This window comes from Apodemus sylvaticus, chromosome 13 (assembly GCF_947179515.1).
Source record: "Apodemus sylvaticus chromosome 13, mApoSyl1.1, whole genome shotgun sequence".
In the NCBI taxonomy this organism is placed as follows: domain Eukaryota; kingdom Metazoa; phylum Chordata; class Mammalia; order Rodentia; family Muridae; genus Apodemus; species Apodemus sylvaticus.
Genome location: NC_067484.1, coordinates 18160961 through 18183358, shown reverse-complemented (window position 1 = coordinate 18183358; position 22398 = coordinate 18160961). Strand labels below are relative to the sequence as shown.

The following is a 22398-nucleotide window of genomic DNA, read 5'->3' as shown; positions in this document are numbered from 1 at the left end:
TAAAAATAAAGGAAAGAAAATGCAAATACTAACTCAATACATATGTACATGTTCTTAATGATGTAGGACAGATACACTCACATCACTTGTAGTCCTTATTTCCCCAAATGATTACATGGCTTTAGCTAGTATTTATAACTCCTTTCCTCTACTACCCATCCTGTATTTTCTCCACCCTCTGCAAGTACCTTAGCAGGTTGAAGTGGTAACTTATGGTTTCTTTGGAAAGTCAGTTATGTTAAAGAACATTTCAGTTTACCAGGCACAGGTGAAAGAATGTTCTGCTAAAGCACGTGCCTGGAAGGATTCATGATGAAGGGCTCTTCCCTAATGACACATGATGTCCGCCTTACATTGCGTTGTCAAGTTGCATTTGTCGGAGCTCCCTAGAGAGAAAGGCACCAAAAAACGTCTCCAGAGATTTCTCTGACTTCTCGCCACTTCTGTAGACTTCAGCCGATTGGCAGAGTGATGTCAGCTGATACAGACTCACGTGGAGTTTTACTAAGACAGACTCACATGGTGAGGCATGACATGTGCCGAGGCAAGACCGCTAGATGTTTGGAGGAAGTATAGGACACACTGGGCAGTGATGGAGGCTTGGCTTGCTTGCATAGCTCGCTTTCCACCACTTCTGGGTCTTGAGGCTTCACTTCTTTGAGAGAGGCACAGCAATGAACTACTCCTATCATGGAGTAGTTATAGGCATGGCAGATAGAAGAAAGAAAATGCCATTTTAAATAATCATGCTGATACATTGTATCTCTGAACTCTTGTATATATAATTTTGAATAGATAAACCAGAAATATAATTGTATTTCTATAAAACAATTATTTTAGGAGCTAGAAATTCAAGTTTTACAAATTTCTATCTAAAATTAAGAAATAGAAATAATTTTGAGTTACAAGTTCAATCAATATTTGCATTCAAATTTATTTCAGTTATATTTAAATCTATGACTATCATTCATCATCTATTTTTATCTATCATCTATCATCTGTCTGTCATCTATATCTATCTATCTTTCTGTCATCTATAATCTATCTATCATCTATATATGGCTCATCTATCTATTATCTCTCTTTTCTAGTTTGCCTGCTGTTGCTATAATGAACACCATGAAAAACCAAACACAACTTTCTGGAAGAATGGTTTTATTTGGCTTGATGTACACATCATAGCCCATCATGGAAGGAAATCAGGGCATGAACAATGCGCATAGTACTAATTTCTTTTCAAAGTCATTATGAGAGTGCAGTTCATTAGTGTCGAGTATGTAAGTCCATGAAGGAATGCTGCTTACTGGCTCATTTCCAGGTACGCGGTCTCAGCTAGCTTTCTTATGTAGGCGAGGGCCACAGTGACCTGGGCACTTTTACATCAACTAGAAATTAAGAAAATGATTAAAAAATACACCCACAAGTCAATCTGATCTAGGTAATTCTGTAATTGAGGTTCCTTCGTCCAAGTAACTCTTGGTTGTATCAAGTTGACAGGTTGGCACACTGTCAATCATCTGCCTATCCATTGCAGTCTGAAGAAACTAAGAAATCTGAATATCTATCCTAATGATGAAAAGGGAAGAGTGGCAATAATATCAAATACTGGTGTGAATTTAGAGAGACTTCTGCATTGTTTATGGGCAGGTAAAACAGTTTGACTACATAAGGTATAGTATAATAACTCCCTGTCAAACCAACAATTTTTTACAACCCACCAGTAATAATTTGAGACAATTTTCCCAGAAATGGAAATTTATTTTGACATAGAAATGTATATATATATATATGTATATACATATATATGTGTGTGTGTGTGTGTGTACGTACTGTTTATAACAACTATACTTGTTAATAGCTTAAAACTGAATACTAGCCACATCTCCTTTATTGGAGAATAATTGGTCAAACCTTTGCATATCCATGCATATGACTACCCGGCAATATATTGAAGATGAAGTAAAAACCTTTAAAAGGCAAATACTCCGGGCCTCTATTTAAATGAAATGCCTGGAGTCACCAAACTCAGAGACAGAAAGCATAATGATGGTTGTTAGGCATACAGGGGATGGCTTAGTTTTGCAAAATGGAAAAGAGGGATTTGTTGCACAACACTGTGCATGTCCCAAACACTATTGGACAACTCCTTAAGTGTATCAGATAGAAAATTAATGCTATGTATATTTTGCTACGTACTGGTTGTCTTCAGGGTGTTTGACCTTTGTCTTTGCTAAGTACTATTCTCTGGAATATATATGCCAAGTCTTGATAGTTAAAATTTGCTAAATGACATTATTAGAAAAAAGAGAGAGACAGCCATCCTGAAGTTATACAAATGGTATTATACCAAAGTTAATTTCTTAGTGTGCTGCAGCTATGTACAATTTTAACACTACAGGAAGGTGGGGGAAGACATTACATAAAAATCTGTACTGGTTTTGTAATTTTTTATAAGTATGAAATGATTTCAAAATCAAAGGAATCAAAATAGAAAAAATCTTTTAAGCATATGAATTCCAAATAATTTATGTTCCTACTTGAAGAGGCGGAGCATAATTTCACACTTCTTCAATGTGGGCTCTGGTACAGCTTCCTCACAGAGAACTCACTCTTGGAAACAGGAGACAAGAACTTTATTGTGGAGAATCTAGATGGATGATAACTCAGGAAGTCAGACAAGGCCAACACCAGGAGGCATCCTGTTGACAGTACCTACCTTGGTAAGAACAACCAGAATCAATTTTTCTTCTGCTGTCTACATCTCTAAAACTTACGATCCCTCTACTTGTAGGGAAAAATAAGTCCAGGCAAATCCTAGGTAAGGGATGGTCTACAAAATACCTGGCTAGCTTTCTTCAAAACTATGAAGGATACCAAAACAAAACAAAACAAAACAAAACAAAACAAAAACAAAAAGCGGGCAAAAATCTGAAAAACCGTCATAGCTAATAGAAGCTAAATAGTGTGAAAATTAACTCTGGTATGTGAAGGATATCAACACAAAGTGTGTAATGTAATGATATTGTTTTATTTATTATAATCAAGGTAACAATTTACTTTGACTTGCAGTATTAAATTATTGCATTCTCACACAACACACAACAAGGGAAACTGGGCTCAGTGTTCACAGAACTCTACAGTTTTCACCTAATATTTTAAAATCTAAAGTCGTTCTAAAATAAACTTTTAAAAAGACAGGAATATGTGTTAGATGATTCCATTTGTGTAATGCTCCAAAATGTGAAGTAGCAAAATTGTAGAAATGGGTCATGCATAAATGTTTGTTAGGAGTGTGGACGTGGTAGGGGGAGGTGGCTAGTTTAGGGGTGTATATGTGGGGATGCGACAAGTGTGTATGTCAACTGTGCCAGAGTTTATAGAAAACCATGCATGTGACAGCATTCCATGAATCTTTATATAAAATACTCAGATCCATCAACACACACAGACACAGACACACAGACACACAGGTGTCAGTCACACAATTAGGAAGGCATGTGACTAAGAAAGCTTTGTGGATTTTAGTCTGTCGGGTTTATGCTAGAGATACTGTGTGGTGATTATGTAGGACACTGACACAGGAGAGAAAAATTGAGAGGGGCCTATATAAAACATCTTCTAATATTCCTTTGCAACTTCCTGTGACTCAACTATTTCATAATAAAAGTTCCATGCATCTCTAGATTTTCTGTGACATCAGATGTCAGATAGCTGAGTGAATTTTATTAGCAGGGATGTGCTACCGAACCTTACTATTGTCTGGTTCAGGCTCTATGTTTTGTTCCATCTTTCCTGACAAGGTGTTATGCTAGTTGTTTAGTTTGAGAATAGATTCAGGGATATTTAGAATTCAGAATATTGCTGAGTAAAATCTCTGTGTGTATATTCTTGAATGTGTGTATGTGTTTTTGTGTGTGTATGTGACTGTATCTTTGTGTATGTGAATGTATGTATTGTGTTTATAAAAATGTGTGTGTTTGTGTGTATGTGAGTGTATGTATGTTTGTGGTATATGTGAGTGTATGTCTTTGTGTGTATGTATATGTGAATGTGTGTGTGTGTGTGTGTGTGTGTTGATGGTGGACTAAAACTGGAAGTTTCAGAAGCAAAGTAGCTTGCAAGGTTTGACAGGGCAGAAAAGGTAGAAGTGCCTGACCATATTTTTCAAGACTCTATCTATATTAGATTTTTCTCTCTGGGTGTGTCTGTCTCATCTCTGACTCTGTCCCTCTCTCTCATTCCCTTTTCTCTGTGTCTGTTACTTATGTGAGAGTGATAAAGAATGGTGTCTTGAGGACGACATCCCACCAAGACATCCAGCTTGGTGAGGAGAATCTCTGCTGAGTTTCATCTCCATTTTCTTTTCCATGAGGTTCCCTTGTGCAGAGAGCAGCCTCTAACTTCCCATGGCAGCAGCTGACTGATAATTATACACCATCATCTAAGGAATGAATGGGGCCAGTTAGTGGGTGAGTGGAACAAGAGGAGATGATTGTGGGTTGTGGTCACAAGACCTCTGAGAGGAGCTGAAGTTTGAATAAAGCCATAAAGATAATTAGAATTTGGAGAGGCAGATAATGGAGAGGATGATCATTATCTAGGTAGGGTAGCTTGAATAATTTCACTTGTGCGGGTTTGGTGGCACTTATCTGTAATCTTCATACTGTGGAGGCTGAGACAGGAGGATATCAACAGAATCAGAAACCAAACAAGAAACCTAAACGAGGGTAGGTTTTTCTTACACATCTTTATGGGTTTGGTACCTGGCAATATGTTATCAAGGAAAGAAAGAGAGACAGGCAAAAAAGGGAGGGCATACAGCCTTGAATATTTGGTTGCATCCATCAATTTCTCCACAAAGTCTTCTGATCTATCAGTATTTTGGAACAGTATTTGCTGCTGAGGCAACAACTCCGAATGCCACTTGCTTCACTATAGTGAACACAAAGTCAAGAACTGAGGTCAGGATTCACAGAGGAGCTACAAAGATGGCGAGACACTTGGTACTAAAGGATGCTGCTGAAGATCTAATGTTCTAGTTCCCGCTTTATAGGGCAGATGTGTGATAGCCCCCAGACAGTTAATTCCCAGGGATACAAGTCTTCAGTGACCAAGCAAGAATATATGCTAGGCCTCTGGGCTCTTACTCCAATGCAACATCTACTGAGAAGAAGATAATTACTTTTTAAAACATCAAGCTCACTAAGAGAATGTGCATGCCTTCTGTTTGAAGATTTTAACATTTCTCATTCCGTGCATCGAAGCTTTGCCATATGTGAATGTGAATAACACTTTGGAACTAGTGTCTCCTCTAATTTCATCTTAGAAATTAAAAGCTTTCATGACAAGTAACTATATTGCCGCAGTTTTATACGAACTAAAATCCTGACATAAAAGAACTAAAAATCCGGATATTGACATTTCTCACAAAAATCAATGTTGGCACTAGTGATGGAGACGCGCAGCTCTGTGTGGGATCCCTTCGCCTCCCCACCCACAATGCCCACTGGGTATCTCTTCTGACCCCAAAAGAGCCTATTTGGGGGCATTCTTCAGCTCTGCAAGTCACACTGTCTCATTCCTGTCTCATCCTACATGGGTTTTTAAGGAGGGAAATGATTCCCAACATCTCTGTCTCTTAACACCCTAATACAGGCAGATGAAGTAGTTCCTACTCATCCTTTCAGAGTACAAAGGCACAGGAGAAAAAAAATGGAAACTGTGTTCTTCATTTGGGTGTGACAGTGTCCACCGTAATCCCATGACTGAGGCAGGACAGGTTGCTGAGAGACCAAATCCAACGCAGGTTGCAGAATGAGACTCCATCTCAAAACATACAACTAAAAGATCAAAAACACCATCACCACCACCAAACCCCAAACTATGTTCTTATGTTAAAAATGCCCAGCGACTGGAAAAACAGAGAGGACTGAGGCCTTCTGGGAGCCTGACTTCTCCCTAGGGCTGGAAAAACAATTCCTTGGCTCTGAACTCAGACTCAGCTTGGCTGGTGGAATGAAATGGTAAGATCTAAGGAAAAAATGACTTATAGAAAAGTTATGAAACATTTATTGCTTCCACTTATCTATTTGTAGACAGATTCATACCAACCACAGGTACAGACATATGCTCCTCTCTTGAGAACAACTGTGAACACAGTGTTGGCTGAACATAAACTCTGGACTTGAGACACAGGGAGACTTAACTCCTGTTTGAGGAGCCATTAAGAAGGCATTATGGAGACTCTCAGATGTCATTACTGATTTTGGAAGTATCAAGCCATAAACTGGAATTAGAAAGATTATAGTTTCTTTGCTTAATACAGTAGAGACTGCAGAGAAGAGGAGGAACAAATGGACAGGGATTTTCTGAGTCCTGGATCCTCAACCTTCAGTGTACCATCCACCCAGGGGTCAGCCTCTGGAAGATTCCACTCATCCCACCTGATCACCATTGCTTCCTGTGGCTGCTTTAAATACTGAAATTAAATCAATTTTAAATTAAATTAAATGTGGGTCATAGACTGGGGTGGGTAAAGAGACCTGCTCATAACCTTATCTATATGTCTTGTTGGCTTTGGGACACTCAGTCTTGGAAGACAAGAGAAAGAATTCCATCTTATGTGTATTTTAACAAACAAAAGTACAAATTGCACTCTACAGTATTTCAAATACAAAGTAAAATTTGGGGACAGGGAGAAGGGAAGTAAAAATATGTGTGTTTACATTTTTCCCTGTGATTCCTTCATCCTTATACCCTTCTTCATAATGCTTAGAAGTGCTAGTTTATTGGTCAAATGTAAGCCACCGTATGTTCACTCAGACGCAAAGGTATACAGTGTAGGTAACAGTAGGTGAGCAGTAAGTGGCGTTATTACAAAGTTTTTCTTTCCTATCATTAGAGTAGCGCTTATAGTCCAGACAGGGACTCTTTTTTCAGGAACATGAATGAAACCACAGACAATCTGGGATGAGACCTCCATTCCCATCCAGATGTTTTCTTTGCTAAAACCTTAGGCTAAGATAGGTCTCCAACATACTGAGATTGGTTGCTAGGAGGAAATCTGCACTGCTCTGCATCAACCTTTGCAGGATATCCAGGTAGGAAAATATTTTCTGAACATAAAAACCCTGCAAATAGGACTCAAATTTTGTCTTCAGTGTATTTCCCAGAGACAGAAGTTGGGTTAAGCATTTGTCAATGATTGGGCATCCACTTGGTGTGAGAAGAGACCCTCAAAGGCTATTAAACTGCCTACTGATGTGAACCAGATGGAAAAGAAAAGAAAAGAATCCACAACTCATGTTAGACGGAATTGAATGTCTTTAATTTCACACAATGAATAACATATGAATAGGATCAACTTTTTTTTTTTAATAGTTAAGTGCTCTGTACTGTGCTAACCTGATCTGGTAGCGAAAGAGACTGAACTTTCTTTTAGAAAAAAAAATGTTTAAAACCCAACATCTAAGACCATGGGAGAGCATGACAGTGAAGCATGCCAGATGTCGCTACGCCTCAAATGACAGCAAGTCCATGTTCATTTAAATGTACAAAAATGCTTTATGAATAAAAACTGTTACAAAAGAACATTTCAAACAATGTACAATTTTTCTTGCCTCTATATTCAATAAAATACAAATACATTTTTGTTCTAAAATATGTTTACATACAATCAAAGTAGAACATGCAAATTACACTTTAAAAAAGGCTTTTAAAAACCACTTATGAATACAAACTAAAAATTAGCCAGAAGGACTTGTAAGACAATCTTGTGCCCATTTTTTGAAATATATATGTACATATTTAACACATCATGTGCATTTATTATTATTTAAGAAATAGATTTCTTTTTAAAAAAGGAAGAAAAAGAAAGACACCAATCCAGGGCAGAAGCACCCTTCCAGATTGACCAGTTGGCAGCTCTTCGGTTTCCCCCTCTTTAGTGTTTATTATACCTGGGCACGTGGGAGACAGATATCCAGGAAGTTTCTTCCTTGGTTAATATGTGCTTCTATGACTGTTCCCCAAGTGACAGAGTCCAACAGGGAAGGCAGGCTCCTCAGTGGGGTGAACTCTCTTAGAAACACGAGGCAGAGGGAGCCTTGCTTTGTGGAAAAAAAACATGAAGAAACACCAAGAAGATGCTACGGTATATTACAGTTTGAGTTTCTAGGCACTGTGATGACATTATCTGTAAGCGCTGGCATTTGGACCATTGTGATACGATAGGGTAGTGTTGAGAAAAATGTCTATATTTATGTACTTTTACATAATGAGTAGGACTGAAAATCCTGTGACATAACACTTAAATGGCTTTTGAGGCATTTCGGCTCCTGCCACTCCCCCTCTATGCTACAGTTGGCATTTAAAGGCTTTGGAAATATCTGTATAGACTTTTAGACCGTTCCCAGGTCAACCTTCCTAGTGATAGGGCAAAAAAATCTGAATATTGTTGAGTAACAAGCCAGGAGTAAGATTTTTCTGCTTAAGTCTTAATACCAAATCCATTATGATCTGCTTATAATATATCACCTTCTACTATAATTCTGTCACCACTTGCTTATCATATGTATAGATACAGCAATGTGCTGAATACACATTTTGACTGCTATTGTACATGGCCTCCCACTGCAGAGGGCAGCCGAGTTTACACACCTGTCTACTGCCAGCCTTTAGTCACGTTCTCTAGGCCGCCACTGACTGCTGAGTCCTGGTCTTGCCAAAGCACAGAGGGACCTTCCACGCTTTCCCTTCCTATGACCTCTCTTCCTTGGCTGATAGCCACAGCTGGGCTATTTGAAGAAGTTAAACTTCTGTTCCTCTCATTTGAGATGAGGGGTCAAAAAGCAAATGGCTTTCTAGTCCCTTCGTAAGGTGGATTAAAGACCCATCAGCACCTCTAAGGAGCTTGAGCATCTATGTTTACCTTCTCATTTCTAATTGGTCTCCTGATACTGTAAGCGGGTCTCTACCTACTTGCTGAAGAAGTATTCTAAAAAGAAGGAAAAAATTGAGAATAAAAGCAAGGGATCATTACAAAATGTTTTGTGGGTCTGTAAATGGAGTCTTGAGGTTGCTAAGCAACCCCTCTCAGAATAGAAATGCATCCCCAGAAGGCAGTATTGTGTGGATAAGAACCCCCATACTTTGAATCAAGAGCTGGGTTCTCTTTCTGGCTGTAAAACCACTTAGATGTGGAAATTCAACTGGCTTCGTGGAGGGGTCTGGGCAACAAAGCAGAGGTTAAGGGTGTAGTTAGGGAATACAGACATAGTTGTAGCAATCACGTCCATGAAAAACAAGAGAAAACCAGATGCAGCAGTGAGGAAGTCACTGGGTGGTAGGGAACCTCCGTACGCATGGATGGGCTTGCTTATATAGTTAGCTGGTGTTCACCATGACAGTCTTTGGTCCTCTAGTCTTCCAAACAGTTCTCAGAGCTTGCATGCAAGGATTTCCGTGTGACTCACATTTAACTCACAGATAATAATACACGCCAATTCATGCATTAAGTGGCAGATCCACTGTATTTCCACTGAATCTTTTTACTCTTTTGGAAATTCTAACCCAAACTTCTTTTTGAGCTAATCATTGATCGAAGGTTAGTGCCAATCAAATGATGGATGTCCCTTGAGGTTTATTAAGCACCAGATTTCTCTCTTTTGTAGGAAGGTTTAGACTGCTTATAGATTGGGTTGGGAGACTCTACACCACAAGAATGAAGGAGGGAAGAAAGAAATGGTTTTCAAAGTCCGTCAGGAAGAGAACCCTTTTTATGGCTTAATTGGAATGGAAATGGCTGCTCTTTCGTAGCAATGGTTGGGGGGAAGGGGGATGATATAGACCTTCCTCCCTGTGACTTTGGAGCTACTCAGACATGGCTTGGGAGTGACAGATTGAAAATGGCTGTTTAGATTTTGCTGTTCAAATGGTGTGAAATGCCATAGGTCAACCCAGGTCACAAACTGAGTATCTAGGATAAAAGCTTGAAATAAGCACAGTCCTTTAAATGTATGTATTGCTAGAATTAAAAGAGGCTGACCAAACAGGCTGCAGATGACATGAAGTCCATTTCGACAGTGCAGAACAGGATGGCTCTGTAATTCCAAGCAACTGTTGGTGCCACAACTCAGTGGTGTATTTATAAGCTTATTAACTTGGACTTTCAAAATTCCTTCAGTAATACTACACACTTATTCACTTATGTTTCCCCAAAAGTTCCATCTCTCTCTGAGAAGGAGAGCCTGTGTTCTGAAGTGATAATGCAGTTTCTTAGCTGGTCTCGACTTTCTGTAAAGAATCTTAATTCGGAGGTAACCCCCAGTATCCTAATTCTCCTTAGAAAATGTGTCTCTCTTTATATAAGCTTTGATGCCAGGGATTTGATGTCTTGAAGAAGGGGAGGAGTAAGGGAGGAAATTGAGAATACTCATTTGAAATTTCCACATCTGACTTTTAACAACATCTACGGCAGTGGGTTAAGTCCAAACTTGGGCTGTGGAAATGGATGACAGACAGAATATCTGTCCACACTAAACCAGAGGCTAGAGTACAACTTGGATGAGAAATGTACAGTTGAAATTGAACATTTCAAAGACGATTTGTCACACACAGTTTGCATCCATGCAGACTGATAGATTTATAATTACATTATGTACAGCAATGTTTTAGTATATTAAGGCAACCACAATTTGGATACTTTGTCCAAGGTGGCTTGATACAATTGGAGTGGTGATACCCTTTGAATACTTTTATATTTATTTTAGATAAGAACACTTACTCCCCTTCGATTTTAAGGAATAATTATTAAGAGATAATGGACTTCTATTGTCTTTGTTTCTTTTTTCTTAACAACCTACAACAGCTCTTTGCCTGGGAATAATCAGGTACCAAGGCCTTGCTAAATAGTTTTCTTTCTGGTGGGTGTGGGATTTTGATTTTTGGTGGCTTATCAGTTATTCCACTTGCTGGGGGGGGTATTAAAACCATTTTTCCTGCCTATTTGCCACTGATATGTTTTAAGTAAAAAAATAACCTGGCTGACACTTGGGTTGACATATCTCTTGGCTGCTCTGAGTCGTTTATTAAAAAGCTTCCCAACTGTACTGAGTATTTTTCACAATGATTGGGATTCAAAACCGGTTCCTTGAGGCAGGATTCGAAGAGTGTACTTTACAACGCGGGTAAAGTTCACCTTGTTTAGATGTGTACCACAAAGTTGAAGGCAGCAAGTTAACGGGAGTACATGAAAATACAACACAAAGGAAAAGCAGAAAAAGACAATGCAAAATCAGTGTACGAGACAGGAACACGAGCAGATCTAAGGTCGCCTATCAGTCCAATTCCATCTTCTGATCACAAGATTCCATCTGAGCAGCTGTGCTGTTAACGGAAAGATTCATCTCTCGGGTCACTTGAAGATGATGTTGGTGCCCCAAAGCCTAGCGGAGTTTGCAAACCAAAAGAAATATAAACCAATTATGCAGAAGTGGCTTACAAGAAGCCAGCTGGTAAATTCGCAGGTTTGCTCCCCCTTGGAATGTTTGCTAATGGTGTTTCCCATTTAATTTTTTTCTGACCAGCAAAGGAAATCGGAATCAAGGGCACACCTGGGGTGAGGAAGGTCAGGTGGCCTTCATTGAGCACCGGCTTGCTTGCGTTTCTCCCTTTCTCCATCTTCTGCAGCCCCCGCGAGGTTCCTGCCACTGAACAGCAGCAGCAGTTACTTTTTTTTCTTTTTTCTTTTCTTTTTTTTTGGAGGGGGTCCCCTCGTTCCACTACCCTAAGAGCTCCCTATAACTCCACCCTGCCCTCTGCCCATCCTGCCCACCAGTTGTAGAGAGGAGCGGGGTGTCCCTGCGGCTGGGTGTCAGCCCCACCCTGGCTGCTGTGCTCCCCCACATCAGTCCCTGCCCGGATCCTGCTACCCAGGCTTGCCCTAGGGAAGGGCATCACTCTCGCTGGCTCGGGACTTCCGTGGCCTTTTGGCCTTCACCTCCTCTTCCTGGGGAAGGGGCTGCTGCGGGGGCTGCGGGGGCTGCGCTGGGGGCTGCGGTCTGTGTTTCCTCTTCCCGCCCCGAGCAGTCTTGGGCAGCGGTGGGGGCGGTGGTGGTGGAGGTGGGGGCGGCGGCAGTGGTGGGGGTGGCGGCGGCGGCAGTGGCGGTGCCTCCCGAGCCATGTGGATGACAGCCTCGATGGTGGCCATCACTGCATCCTGGCCCGAGGCTGGTTCCAGCGCGAGGGGACTCAGGCTGGGCTTCTGGCCTCGCTTGCTGGGTAGGTCGATGCACTTTTCCAGCACCGGCATTTGGTCTCTGGAGTCCTCATCGAACTGCGAGGGCTGCTTCCGAGGCCGGCCTCGCCTCTTCTTGACAAAGTTGTTGCCGGTCTTTGATTGTCTCTGCAGCCGCTTGGCCTTCAGGATCTTGTTTACGTGGTCCAGGTTCTTCTTGGTGGACAGAAGCTTGGTGTAATGGCACATCTTCCGCACTTCGCATTGGATGGCTTCGATCTCCCGTCTCTTGAATCTCTTCTTCAGGGAGGAGCTGGCTGCAGGAGACAAGAGGGGAGAGGTTGAGCTCGGCACACAATGCCCTCCATATATTGCTTCTCTATTTAAACAGAAAATAACAAAACTAAACATTGGCTGACTGTGTCAGGTGTACAAAGCATTATTTAAATTATTTCAATCCTCACAGTTTTGCAAAACACTGTGATTGGTATTTTATTTCACTATCTTATGAGGCAGGATCTTCTTATGCAGGGCAGGTTGTCCTTAAACTTTGGATCCTTTGCCTCGGCCATGCTGAGTGCTCTGAAAGGAGGCTTGACTCCCTCCACCCTCCTCTTTTAAAAATAAGAAAACTGAGGTTCAGGTCTCTCTACAGTCTCAGAAGCACTGATAGAAAGTACAATATAAGCTTTATATTTCTTTCTTTCTTTCTTTCTTTCTTTCTTTCTTTCTTTCTTTCTTTCTTTCTTTCTTTCTTTCTTTCTTTCCTTCCTTCCTTCTTTCCTTCCTTCTTTTTTCTTTCATTCTTTAATTTAGCCGTTTGACATTTGACCCAATTCAATTAAGCATTAGTTGATAACCCTTTGTCTGACCTTGAACGGTTACACGCAGCCCACCCACATCATTCAACGAGCTCATACTGTGAGGGGATTGTGCCTGAACACCCTGGTTGGGAAGGTGTGGTCCCTTAATATTTTCCCCACCAGCCTCTTGGAGTTGTCAAGTGACCTGATGATGCCCAATTAACCAACTTCTTCCTGACCTTCACCCTCTGGGAACCTCAAGGGCAATATCCGCCAGGTGTTTCTCAATGGTTTACACTCCCCTGCTGAATAGTTGTTTGCAAAGGGCCCTTTTCATGTGCTGCTGGCCAGATGCGCCTCTATTTTATGAGCCTAACTTCTCAGGAAGTCCTGTACTGTGCCACTAAATGGCCCTCAGAACTGCTTCGTTTTGAAGTTCAGACACCATAAAGTGTGAATGGCTTCAAGACATAGCCAGCCTTTCGCCCTCAGTCCACTCTCCCGTTATTGTCTGTGAGCAGGAACACAAGCGTGTAGTACCTGGGTCCTGGCAAACGTGCAGCTGGACCTGCGCATGCGTACCTGCACCCAAGCGCCGGCACGCTACTCATTTTTTGTGCTGACTCCTAGCCATTTGCAGACTTAAGTGTCTCCTCACTGAATTCTTCTCTGCTGCGATTTGTCCCAAAGAAGCCCACTTAAAAGACTGAACTCTAAAGGGGCCGTTTTTTTTTCCATTTTACTGTGTTGTTTTCTCGTGTGGTCCAGTTATTATTTTTTCATCTATTAGTTGAAAGGATAAATATCTTAAGGGAGACATGGAAAAATATGCTTAACACTTTGCCACCGCTCTCAGAATTCTTGGCAACTCCCACTTCATTCTTTCCATGGTGCCCCGCTTCTCCCTCATGCTGTGGCCCATCACAGACTTCCAGGAGGGTTTTATTTGAAGTTATTTATGCGACCAGCCTCATGGAGCGGGAAGCGCTGAGTTCCATAGGCCAGGTCAAACTGCCACTGCTTTTGGCCAAGGGTCAGCTAGACTGACTGAGCAGTGAATAACTACTGAGCGATCTTTAAAATAAGTTATAAAGATCAAAATAGAACAAAGCCCGGAGTGAGCTTCTCACTATAAAAATAAAACTTTTGTAGTCAGTCTTGTAAAAAGAAAGGTGGCTCAATTATCAGTCCCTCGTGTGGCTTTATGAAGCTCACAGGCCACGCACCGCGCCTCCTGAATGGACAGGATTGAAAGTTGCTTCCTGGATGGCAAATGCGACTAATCCTGGCTGCCTTCCAGTCACGGCCTTGGGAAATGTTCTACTTTGGATTCCGAAGGCAACAGTCGCCAATGGAAGGTTCAGGAGTTTCTTATCAGGCCTTGTTAGAGACAAGCAATGCACTTCAGGCCTAGAGATTCTGAATAGTTAGAAATATGCCACAAGGCTCTGGGCATCAATCTGCAGTTTGCACTTTCTGTGGTTTATACCATCTATCCAGGAGCTACCTGATGTACAACCCACAATACCAAGATGCTAATTTTACAGACCTATAGCACAGCTAGGTCTAAACACCAGGTAATTTTATTAGTTGTATTATCTGAGTAAAACTCGGCAGAAATGCTTTTATGAGCTAGGTGCCCACTCGTATGGGGGCAAGTATAATAGATAGCCAGTAAAAATGAAGTTTGAGGCTGAACCTAGTGTCAGTGATGAAACATTTGCCGGTTGTTGGCAGGGTATAAATTGGCACCATCATATTGGACAGCGATGGGGCAGTATCTGCTACAGTTGAAGGTATGCAGTCTCAGTGCCCTAGTCACTGCATGTCAGAGCTGACTCCCTCACTTATGTGTAATAAGAGTCAAAAAGACTTAGAAGAGGACCCCTCCAACGTCAGTGAATGCTATAGAATGAAGAAAACATAAACACTGAGCGAAAGCTAATGAGCCAATGATGACATAGTGAGATAGTAGGCGCATATACAAATATATAGGAATGAGACACTTATAAGCTAAGCAGTATGACTACATTTAAAATGTCGAATGAAAAATTCAAATTGCAAAATTTTCTTTTAAATAAATAAACCATTTTGCAAAGTTAAAGATGCATATCTTTGGATTTTTTTTCATCTTCAGGATCCGAATGAAAAGCTCACAGTGCTCACTGGGAGGGAAATCAATAGTGAATGAAAGACTTGGTGAAGGGAGAGTTTCCAATATTGATTTTCCTCCAAAGTTACCTCATAGAAGGTTACAAAGCTTTTAAACTGGGGCTGCCCAGCAGAAGTTGTTGAGTGTTAAAAATGTTCTTTATTGGAAGCCCCTGTGTTGGTGCACACCTGTAACTCCAGCACTCATTCAGGTGGGCTGATCAGGAAGTTAAGGGAATCCTTGGCTAAGTCCTGGGTTCTACAACAGCTGGAGGACATTAAGACCCTGTCTCAAAAAAAAAAAGAATGAAAAAGAAAAATATGAAAATGGTTTATACCCCACCACACCAGCTAGCAGTGACTCTTACTACATATAAGTGAGGGAGTCAGTCCTGACATGCAGTGGCTAGGGCACTGCATACCTTCAACTGTAGCAGCTACTGCCCCATCGCTGTCCAAAATGATGGTGCCAACTTATACACCGCCAACAACCTGCAAATATTTCAGGTTCCTGGTACCATCACTGACACTAGGTTCAGTCTCAAACTTCATTTTTACTGGCTATATATTATATTATATTATATTATACTATATTATATGGCAACTACCATTCAAAGGTAGCTAGCTACTATGATGGTGATTACACCATTAAGTGTAAATAGTTACTATGCGCCTAATGGCTCCTTCTTGGACAGGATGGCGGTTGACTGAAAGACTGTAAAATGCCAATGACAAATAACACTTGGAGATTCAGTCAATAACTAAAGACTGTTGGGAATTCAAGTTAAATGACTGGTGTCTCAAAAAAAATGATTTGGATGAGTGTAAAAGTAATTATAAAATCATGGGGGGGTATAAAACGATCTTATTTGGCTAGCATTTTAATAACATTGTTTAAAAAGAGGCTCTGAGATAAAATTTAAGTTAAGCCCTACCTAGGCATTGCTTTGTATAATTGTTAGGTTTTTCTTTTTTCGGTGTAATCACTGTATTAGTATCAACTTTTAACTTCTCATTGCTTTGTCTCATATGAAACCATCTGAAACTGGCTTCCAAAGAGGAAGAGAGAAAGAAGGCAGAAGCATTGCTGAGTTGTGATTGATGAAGAGCTGACATTGCTGAAGCTGAGAAACAGTATATGAGGTATAAGAATGCTACTTTGGCTTGGTACATGCTTGATGGTTTTTGAACTACAAGCTTAAAATTATGAAGGATATGTGGCAACCATGCATTTCTTTGACTCTTGGGACAGGAGAAAGCTAGATTTCTCATATTCTTTTATTTTTTTAATTTCAGAGCATTTTATTTATCAACAAACCATATTGAAAGATTATAAATTATTATTATTATTATTAAACAGAGAAAGGTTGGGGTAGTATTTGGTGATTTTTATCACTGAGGGCTAGAGCTTAGGCTCTTTCCAAGAATGTAAATATGTTCTTCCCCATTCTATGTGATTCTCACAATCCAGCTTAGTCACTGAAAGAAGAGTCACTACCTGAACTTTCTTCTATGGCTTTCTCGCTTTCGCTATCAGGCACCAGAGCATCTGGCTTCTCCAGCAGCTCTGGGTCCAGTCCTTCTGAGATCATCTTGTCTCTGATTGCTGTCACTGTAACACTCACTCGAACTATCTTGAGGTATCTGGCATATTGTGGATCCTTGGCTACAGTAAGGACATTTTCTGTTCTTAAATTCCTAAGGGTTCTATTCACAGAGTTTTGGGAGAATGAAAGATTCACTATTTCTCTGAAGTCACACTGGTTACTGCCTTCTGACTTAATGGTATGGGACAATGATGAAGTTCTCAGGTTTATGTTGTGACAATCACATACCCATGCCATAAGCTAACCTCTATTTGACACTGAGTATTTCCAATATCCCTTTCTTCTGTATACTATGATACTTGAGGTTTCTACATGTGCAGAACACCTGAATCTTATTTTGCACTTATGCTTATTTTCAAACTTTCAGTTCAGAGACAGTGTTCCTGCAGATGAAGGACAGAATGGAGCAGAGCTGATGTGGCCTTGTGCAGGACTGGTAGAAATGAAGGTGAACTACTCAGTATGAGTCATTTCATGCTTCTGGGTATCTTCATATGTTTTATCCAGGGCCAATGAACTAAATGGTTTTCAAGTTTTTTTTCTGGATTTAAAGATTGCCATAATTCTTTCCTACGTTTATTATCAATTGCCTTTGCAAAATGTGGGATGGCTTTCTAAAATCTATTTCTCCTCTAATAAATTTGAAATCTCAGACTGGGGAGAAGAGTGTTTTGGACTTGGCAAGGATTGATATTCACAAATCTTTCTCCTTATTGCTCATGATTCCTGTGCCCCTCTAAATGTTTACAGATTTTTTCCTCTCTTCAAATTGTTTCATTATTGGACAGTAATTTCTGGGATCTTGCTGCAAAGATTGATTCCATATTTGCCCTCTTTCCTGTCATTGTCCTCTGCCTTGCTTCCTATTTGCTACGCTTACAGAATAATTATGAAAGACCCAGGCAAAACACAAATTTATTTCTTTATAGCTGCAATGGAAATCATTTTCTAAATCCCCCAAATTGCCAAGCAAATAACCAAGATGCTGTTGGTCCAGAGTTAGATACCTCTTCATTCCCATTTTCAGAGATCCAGGTTATCAGCATTTGTTGATTTTCTTACATCATTCATGATAAAGGAAGAATGGGCTTAGCAGTGATTCTTGTCCCTGGACTTTCAGATCTAGTGTCAGCACTGTGAGTCGAGTTGGGGCTAGCTACAACGCCTTGGTTATTTAGAAAACTCTAGAAATTGGTTCTGATATTGTTAGACTATATCTTGTTCATATTAATGGCATAGTCTAGCTATATAAGACAGGTTTGGGTGAGTTGTTACTGAGGCAGATTTATTCATGGAATCCTTAGGAGAATTTTTTTATGGTTCTGAATAGCCCTAAAGGGAGCTGTGGTCAATTTGGGGGAAGACTTTCAGGATAAATACAGTTGGAACACTGTTAGCCTTCACTAGTAAAGAGAGCTTTGGTGTGTATTGATTTATGGTTTGATGTATGTTAGAAGGTTCTTTCCATAGATCACATATCCCTCCTGTACTTTCTGAGGTTGCAGCACTTGAATTTGTATCAGTAATGATTTTTAAATTTGTTTTAATGATGTTTTGTATTACTTCATGGGAAGTATGTGACAACCAGCCTTGGCATATACAATTTCTTCTTCCATCTTTGAATTTAAATTAACCATCTATAGTCCTGGCCTTAAAAGATTCTTTAGAAAAGGACAATTTATTTCTTTTGGTTGAGCTCATACAGGGAAAGGAACAGTTGAATAGCTGCTGGATACTAAAAGTTCTAGAGAGTACTGCTCTTCACATTTAGAAATTGGATTTAGGGCTGATTCAACAGGTGGGCACTCATGCTTGGTATTGTAAATTTAGAAAAACAAAACAAAACAACAGCACATTGCTAGAATGTCAAAAGCTCTCGGAGAGAAATTTCCTAGTGTTGTTTTGTTAAATTAAAATGGTATTAAATCACCTTTAAAATCAGTATGTTTATACCCATAAGCAAATGCTACTTTCCGCTTTAATCAGGGAACTTTCTTTTTGCACTGAACAGCAGGGAAAACAGAGATTCTTGGCTGTTCAAGGTGCTCAGAATAGGGGTTGGTGTAGTTCTCACCCATAAACAAGACATTTATACCACTAAAGACTCAAGAGGAGGGGAAGAAGGAATATAAGAATGGGAAATAGGGAAAACAAACTGCAAATGTGCAGTTTTCTGGGTGTGACACACCCATGACCACGATAGCCACATAGCTACAAGAGTTATCTTCATGGGGCATGCCCAGAACTAGACCTGTCAACAGCTGGAGGTAAATAAGGAAGACACGTATGGAATGCTACCTCTATCTGTTGAACTATTAGCTAAGAATAAATTCTGGGAAAAAAACTGTCCTTAGTTGTGTACCCACTGGTAAGCCCAACAAGCTCTGATGGGTAGCTCTAAATCTATTGAAGCCTTGGTTAAATTCAATAGATCACTAATAAATAACTGCAAAACCAAATAGACATGATTTGGGATAGGCATGTGTCAGGAGGAGAAGAAATCGATGGAAGTTGGAAGAAGCCAAACACTGGTGGACATGAGAGTAATTAGAATGTATTATATTCATGTATGATGATGGGGCATGTTCTCCACTATTTTTTTTCCTTAAAATTATCTTGTAATTTGGTGTTTCTTTGAAGACATGATGAGCTTGGTATATACTGTGAAAGACCATCCTTTCTCAAGTATAACGGCTTAGAGGTTTTCAGCTCTGCTGTCATTTTACACACAGAGTAGTTTGCCTGATGGGAGATGAAAAGGAGTGGAGTGTGGAGTTACTGAATGTTCACCTTTATCTGAAGTAGGAGATGACACCAGAGAGCAAGCGGTGGCATTGAGCAGCTGCCCGTGTCTTCCCATAGACATTAATGATGCTCGCAATGTAGAGCCTTGCCTCGTGTTCTCCTGCTCCCAGCATCTTGCCTATTGTCTAACTCCTCTGTCCCTCTCTAGATTCCCAGTGGGTAACACATTTCCCTAAGAGGAATCAAATTTATTTGGCTGCAGGATTACTGCATTAATAATTTATGTTCACATTATCAATGTTTTATCTGAAAATTAAGAATTAAATGAAGCATTCTAATGAATTATATATGGGACCAGAATGATGTCCTCACTTGGCCTGCACATACATCTGCTGTAATTTGACTTAAAGTTTCAAGGAAAAGAAGTAAGTGTATAGGTATTGAGGGGTCAATGGAACATCTTACAAGCTCACTGTGTTCATGTGCTGTCAGTCAAGCCTGTATTCTGAATGTTAAGGCTCCTCAGCCCTTGAGGTTAATTTTAGTAAGACAAGAATTTTAAACAAAAAAGTTCAAAGTACTTTATGATGAGATAAAGAACACCCAGGGGATATTTTATGTTACAGTAAGTTATCTTGTTTCTCACTGCAGACTGTATAAAATGACTTCTAATTTGGACAACTTTCTTTATAAAATAAGAGTTTGATACATATTCATGGTTTGGTGTATCCATGGGTTGTGATGAATGCCACCTCAGAGTTGCTAAAACATAACAGAACACTTAGTTTCTCTACAGGATAAGGCTTCTATAGATCACAAAGTAATTGTTTGAATAAAACAGAACAAAACAAAAATACTCCTACTATGGAAAGAACACTTTTGCTAATTGCTTGGAAATTTATTCATTATTTAGTAATTTTGTTCCTGAAAATGATAAGTTATTAAATGATAACCTATTAAAAGACCCCTTAAATCTGAACACTTAAAGCTTTGTACAAGCAGAGTCAACTGAATAGATCTGTCAATTCTCCTAGACAACATTCGGATGTTTGAACTAATTACAAAGGGCAATTCCTTCTGGTTTCCAAGATTACCTAACCTTTAATAAAATAAAATGCTCACAATTTTCCTGAGCAAATCTTGTCTAATTGATGTTGAGAATGAAGAAATGTTATTACTTAAGTACAGCCATGTTTTTCTTCTTTGGGCCCATATCTACCCTCATAACCTACTTCTACCAATAAGAGACATGGAAAAAATCAGATCTTCAAATTATATTATTAGAAGTGTGAAAACAAATGGGAATTAAATAAATATTGCATGCAAACCCAGTCTGTTTGTGTTCCTTAAACCATTGCTAAAATTGAAGAATTGGTAGAAAAATTTAATAGCAACAGAGTCCTTTTGTTTCATTGATAGAATCCATTAAATGAAATGTGGAATTATTTTGAGAAAGTCATTTATATGTGAATTATTTCATCCCTTCAACGTTTATGTCTTGAAAGGGAAACATGTTCTAAATATGCATTTAACAGGATGACTACTCCTAGTGATGTCGCAGGATGAAAAACAGTTGGAGTTTACTACCCTAAAGTTTTTATGTGCTTAAAAATATTATACAGCATTTATTCAGTCACTTAGCATTTTAACTCCAGATCTTATCTTTCTCCAAGCTCATGTCTAGGAAGTACCCAAATTTTCTTGAGGATGAATAGAAATGCCGGGTCCTTAGAACTGATAGCACAGCTCCAGCCTGGTAGTCTATGTTGGTTATCAGTTCCTGACACACTATAAATTCCTAGAGGCTAAGCCTGGACAACAGTTATCTATAGATTCTCTCGTTCATCACTAACTGAACTTCAGGAAATTGCACAGCTATCAGAGGACTTCTGTAGCCTCACAGAGCGTGTGAAATGAGACACCAAATAGGCACGATTTTGAGGCTGACATCCTTCATTTGCTTAGGCAATGTTGAAGTCCTGATCTCTCTGTTTCCAAAATACTTGACTTCATTGGACATGATGATACAAAGCCAAGCACTGATGAGTTTATAGGTTGGGAACAGAATCACCTGAGGCTTTGAATAAATAAATAAAGGTAGCAGTAATGTAGTTGAGAGAAAGTCTGAGCCTAACAAGAACATTGGTATGAGTGCTTTAAAGAAGACAGCGGGATTTTGATTGATTCAAGAAAGTTGGATGACGAGCAAGAGAAGCCTGTAGCTCCCGTGCATGTTCACCAGAGCCCCGTCAGATGCATCCCAGATTGCCTACTATGCACTGGCAAGAGAACTTTTCTGATAAGCAAAACAAAGCAAAACTTGTCTGGAGTCTGGAGTGGCTGCCTGGGCTTTTGTTAAGTAGTGAATTGGAAGAAACAGCAATTGCAAACTGAAGGAAACCAGAGAGCCACTAAACCCCATGCTATTTCAGTAAACGGCTTTTGTTGAGGCATGGATCAAGCCCACAACCGTGAATAGACTCCGGCTTCTTAACTGCCAGCTGGGACCCCCAATCTGTGTCCTGATATCTGAATATGGGGGCTGTGAAAAGGAGTGGGAAGGGTCTATAGGAGAGTTTGAAGGAAGGTAATAGAATGGTAAGATGTCATTATATTATCATCACAGAAAGAAAATTAAATAATGTCAACAGTAGAAGGTTTCTGCACATCCAACAACAATCACGGAGAGTCAAATGAGTAATGAATCCTTTCACATGCATAGGGTAGTTTATGTCCCTGCAACCTTGGTTCCGAACTCACATGTGTGCCTTGGATTGCACAGGATGTCACAGCACACACAATCAAAGATGTGCTTTCTGAAAGATATGAGCTCAGAGTTGAGGCAGCTGTGCGGTAT

The 22398-nt window shown here is 40.0% G+C and overlaps 1 protein-coding gene across 1 annotated transcript in view; it reads right to left on the bottom strand.

Annotated features, from left to right (window-relative positions):
• Window positions 1-7305: 7305 nt before the first annotated feature.
• Window positions 7306-22398, bottom strand: part of Setbp1 (SET binding protein 1) — a 350541-nt gene continuing 335448 nt past the window's right edge. The window contains exon 6 of the mRNA XM_052155405.1: window positions 7306-12552. Coding sequence (XP_052011365.1) covers window positions 11942-12552 — 611 coding nt within the window. The 3' untranslated portion in view covers window positions 7306-11941. The remainder of the gene's footprint in view (window positions 12553-22398) is intronic.